The sequence below is a fragment of the Muntiacus reevesi genome, chromosome 21, assembly GCF_963930625.1.
Source record: "Muntiacus reevesi chromosome 21, mMunRee1.1, whole genome shotgun sequence".
In the NCBI taxonomy this organism is placed as follows: domain Eukaryota; kingdom Metazoa; phylum Chordata; class Mammalia; order Artiodactyla; family Cervidae; genus Muntiacus; species Muntiacus reevesi.
In genome coordinates, this window is record NC_089269.1 from 49,904,654 (window position 1) to 49,909,661 (window position 5,008).

Below are 5,008 nucleotides of genomic sequence, written 5' to 3' on the forward strand. Positions count from 1 at the left end.
ACGAAGCTGCAGCTCCAATACTTTGGCCACCTGATGCAAAGACCCGACTCATTAGAAAAGCTCCTGATGCTGGGAAAGATGGAAGGTCAGAGGAGAAGGGGACGACAGTGGACGAGATGTTGGGATGGCATCATTGACTCAACGGACATGAGTTTGAGCAAGCTCCGGGAGTTGGTGATGGACAGGGAGGCCTGGCGTGCTGCGGTCCATGGGGTCGCAAAGAGTCGGACACGACTGAGCGACTGAACAACAATATGCAGACGTCTACAAAAAAGGAGAGACAGGAGGGCACAGGAGCTTCAGTCTCACCATCCGACCACCAGTCCTCCAAGAGCCCCGCTCCACCCGAAAAGGCGCGTCCCTGCCTCCCTCCATCCCGCGGTAGGGCGGGGGCAGTGGGGTAGGGGGTGGAGTGTCGTGTGATTCTCCCCCGTGCGCTCACAATAATCTCCTTAAGCCGCGCCAGCGGTACCTCGGCGCCCGCCCTCGGGGAGCCGGCGGCCAATGAGCATGCGCCGGAGCCGGACCTCGCGCCCGCATTGGCTGCGCCCGGCAGCCCGCGACCCCGCAGGTTCCCAAGCCGGGTTTAAAGCGGTCGCGCGCGGGCTCCTGCTTCGCCATCAGCTCCCCCGCGCGCAGGTCTGCGGGGCGGGGCGGCCTGCCGAAAGGCCCACCCTGGGGCGTTCCTGAAGGGCGCCTCGGCCGCCCCCACCGTTCCCCCAGATGTATTATGCGGTTTCCCAGGCGCGCGTGAACGCGGCCCCCGCGACTATGCTGCGGCCGCCGAGGCCGGGAGACGTGCCGGTCGGGGCCTCCTTGTACGAGTTGGTGGGCTACCGGCAGCCGCCCTCCTCGTCCTCCTCTTCGTCCCCGACGGGGGCTGCGCTCCTCCCCAAGGCGGCGCGCGAGAAGCCGGAGGCGCCCGCCGACACGCCGGGCACGGGAGCCGGGACTGGGGCGCACGCGGGCGGCGGGCCCCGGGCCGATGCCAAAGAGGAGCAGCAACAGCAGCTGCGGCGCAAGATCAACAGCAGAGAGCGGAAGCGGATGCACGACCTGAACCTGGCGATGGACGCGCTGCGCGAGGTCATCCTGCCCTACTCGGCGGCGCACTGCCAGGGCGCGCCGGGCCGCAAGCTCTCCAAGATCGCCACGCTGCTGCTCGCCCGCAACTACATCCTGCTGCTGGGGAGCTCGCTGCAGGAGCTGCGCCGCGCGCTCGGCGAGGGCGCAGGGCCCGCCGCGCCGCGCCTGCTCCTGGCCGGCCTGCCGCTGCTCGCCGCCGCGCCGGGCTCGGTGCTGCTGGCGCCCGGCGCCGTGGGGCCGCCCGACGCGCTGCGCCCGGCCAAGTACCTGTCTCTGGCGCTCGAGGAGCCGCCGTGCGGCCAGTTCGCGCTCCCCGGCGGCGGTCCGGGCGGCGGCGCGGGCGGCCCCGGCCTCTGCACCTGCGCCGTCTGCAAGTTCCCGCACCTGGTCCCAGCCGGCCTGGGCCTGGCCGCTGTGCCGGCGCAGTTCTCCAAGTGAGGGCCGGCTCGGGCGCCACCTCGGCCCGGCCTCCCGTCGCCCAAGCCGGGCAGAGCCAGGAGGGCACTGCGGACCTCCTTGCCCAGAGACAGGGACTGCTGGGCGTCCCCTTTCCCGCCCCCCTTCCGGGGAAATTATAGTGACCCGAGCGGATGTTCGACAGAACGTCGGGGCACTTTGGGGTCCTGGCTGGCCTCCAGCTGCTTTGCGCTCACGTGCGCGCTCTCACCGTCATCCCGCGCCCGTGTCTCCCGGTTCCTGGAGTCGTGCGTTTCTCAATGGCGATGCGGACTTTACGGCGCCGGGCTAGCCCGGGTGCGGCGGTGGGCCGACACCTGCCGAGCCAGGGAACCAAGGGGCTGTTCTCGGAGGGCGGGGGGCTGCAGGTAGACTTGGAGGTGTTTCCTTCTTCTCGGCCAGAGGTCACAGGCGCCCTTGTTCACCAGCAGCCAGTCCCGGTTAGAGGAGGCTGACCGACCCCCCAGGAAGCCGAGAGAGACCACGCCGTCAGTGCAGACGGCTTCGCGCATAGCAGACGGACAGACAGACCCTTGGCAGCCAGACGGTTGGCATCGCGGTGCCGCGGGAGGGCCGGTGACAATTCCCGGGTCGATGAGTGTGCTGGATTGTAAGCCCGCTTTCATACCCCGACTATGAGAGTGCAGTTTTTTCAGAATCGCAGACCGGGTGTTTGGTCGCGATGATGCGCTCTTAAATCTGAAATCTTCTGAGAAGGGCGGTTTAGACCTCAAGATTCCTCCTTTTGTCTCCCCTTCCCGCAGGGGTAGCGTAGGCAACATTTGAGCTTGCTTGAAAACAACCACCTTTCCTCCGCAGACCGGCTTCCGGGCGTACTAAAAGAAAATAGGTAACAATGCGTTTCGCGGTTGCCGGCTTGGCAGAAGGCACGATCTCTAATTAACGTTCTGCCTCGTTAAACACGGAGGGGGACCAGGGACCCCGCTGTGGTGGCCACGGCGGGGTGGCGTTTTCTGCGCGGTCCCTTCGCGTTCGGGGGGGTCTTGGACCAGCGCGTGGGCCAGGTCTTCTGGCCACTTCGCGATGGAAAAACTACGTTGACTTGTTACAGGCGTTAGCAAATTATCATCCAAGATGACTTCATGATCTTTCAGCAGCTTGCTTTGGATTTTAAGGTTTCGGGGTTGTTGATAGTTGCCGAATTTAACTGGCATTTTATTTTTTTTCCCCTCTAACTTTGTTTCCCTGAGCTGTGAAGAATCAACAAAATAAACATGTAAGGGCCTTACATTTTTTGTCTGATTTGTTAATAAAAAAGTCCCAGTGCCTGATGGGTTGAGAACCTCAGAATGAAGGGTAATAAATAATTAAATGACTCCGGTCAAAAGGTTTAAACCTGACTTCTGATATGTAAAAAGTAATCCGATGAAGTCAACTGGAGGCCAAGTTGAGAGGCATCTGAAGGGGCAGGCAGGTAAATAGATGGATGAGAAGAGAGGGAGGAATTCCAGGAATCAGTTCTTAGCCAAACTTGGTGGGGGTGGGTCTTTTCACACTACAACTTCAGCCTCTGAAAAATGGGTTATGAAATGTATTTATGATAAACTTACTTTACATCTCATCATCTTTCTCAGAAATCTACCATTTCTGTCTTAGTGGACAGAAACTCAAAGCTGTGAGCTTTCCCCCCATCATTTCAATCAGGTTGGAGTTGTTTCCTAGGAAATTGTGACCTTGGAAATAATTTTATTCTAACAGGTGAAGAAAGCTCTTCTGTCTGAAGATGTGATAAAGAAATTGGAATGTGAACTCGCTCACATGTAGTGTTTAAATATTCATAGTTACTAATGAAATCCAACCACATTTAAAGGTAGGGGGACTGTAGGGATGAAGTAGCGTCCCCTTTAACCTGCAGGAAATTAAAGAAAGTCCAGAGAAGGTGATTTACTCAGTTTTATCCACACTGGCTAGTCTGACGCATGTATACATTTAGGAAAAATAAGCATTCACTTTGGGAACACAGAAGGGGTTGGTGGGAGGGGGTACCAGAAGGATAGAATTTTCTTCCCTACCATCCTCTCTAAGTGTCTGTTTACTCAGGGAGGATGGGCAAGAGAGGATGTGAGGGAAAGTAGCTCTATGGTTCCAATCCATTTGGGGAAGAATTTCTCACTCCCCCTGACTCTGCCACCAGAAAAGTCGCAGGCTTCTATTATAACTAAATTTGAATTGTGACCTTCTGTGTATTTAATGGCTGTCTTTGCTTACTTTGCATCTTGATGATGGACAGAAAGAAAAGGAACAACTAAATCAAAACCAAATTAGGTCCCTCTCCCTAAAAAAATATTTCTAGGATATTAGAAATAAACAGTTCCTCCCATCGTCCCAACTGTATCACCTAGATGCTATCCTCACTTTGAAACCATCTCTCAGAGAAGCAGAGAGCCACAGGGCAGAAAGGGGTTTGTGGTCTCCCTCCTGTCTCTACTTATAAATTGAAGCTTTATAGGGAAAGATAAGAAAGATAACACTACATGTGATTTTTTATTTATCAGAAAATCAAACCCTATCATGGTTTCCAGAACCAAAGATTGTGAATGAATTTCACAAGGATAAGCGGGGCTGTTTTGAATATCATCAAATTATTTATCTGCCTGCATGTAGCATCTTAGTGTGCCAAGGAAGATTAACAGACTCACTTTTAAAAATGTATTTATTTTTTAATTGAAGGATAATTGCTTTACAGAATTTTGTTGGTTTCTGCCAGACATCAACATGAATCAGCCACAAGTATACAAAGGTCAATCCTAAAGGAAATCAGTCCTGAATATTCATTGGAAGGACAAATGCTGAAGCTGAAGCTCCAATACTCTGGCCACCTGATGTGAAGAACTGGCTCTTTAGAAAAGACCCTGATGATGGGAAAGATTGAAGGCAGGAGGCGAAGGGGATGACAGGGGATGAGATGGTTGGATCGCATCACCGACTGGATGGACATGAGTTTGAGCAAAGTCTGGGAGTTGGTGATGGACAGGGAGGCCTGGTGTGCTGCAGTCCATGGGGTTGCAGAGTCAGACACGACTGAGCGACTGAACTGAACTGAACTGACTGAAACACATGTCCCCTCCCCTTGAACCTCCCTCCTATTTCCCTCCCCATCCTACCCCTAGGTTGATACAGAGCTCCCGCTTGAGTTCCTCCAAGTCATATAGCAAATTCCTATTGGCTACCTATTTTACATAAGATATGTAAGTTTCCATGTTACTTTCTCCATATATCTCACCTGCTCCTTCCTCCCTGCCCGCTTCCCTCTCCCACCATGTCCATAAGTCTGTTCTCTATGTCTGTGTCTCCATTGAGCAGGGTCACATTTTAAAGGAATTTGCATCCTGAAAAATAGCAGCAGCGGGCACTCAGGAGTCCTGAGGAATAAAAGATAACAATATACAGTGCCCCAAATGCAAAGTTAGACCTCTGCAAAGTTAAGACATTTGTCTATGGGAGG

The 5,008-nt window shown here is 54.7% G+C and overlaps 1 protein-coding gene across 1 annotated transcript; it reads left to right on the forward strand.

The window, feature by feature from the left end:
* Positions 1-723: 723 nt before the first annotated feature.
* OLIG1 (oligodendrocyte transcription factor 1) lies at positions 724-1,524 on the forward strand. The gene has a single exon (XM_065913667.1). The coding sequence runs from the start codon at positions 724-726 to the stop codon at positions 1,522-1,524; it is 801 nt and encodes a 266-aa protein (XP_065769739.1).
* Positions 1,525-5,008: the final 3,484 nt, after the last annotated feature.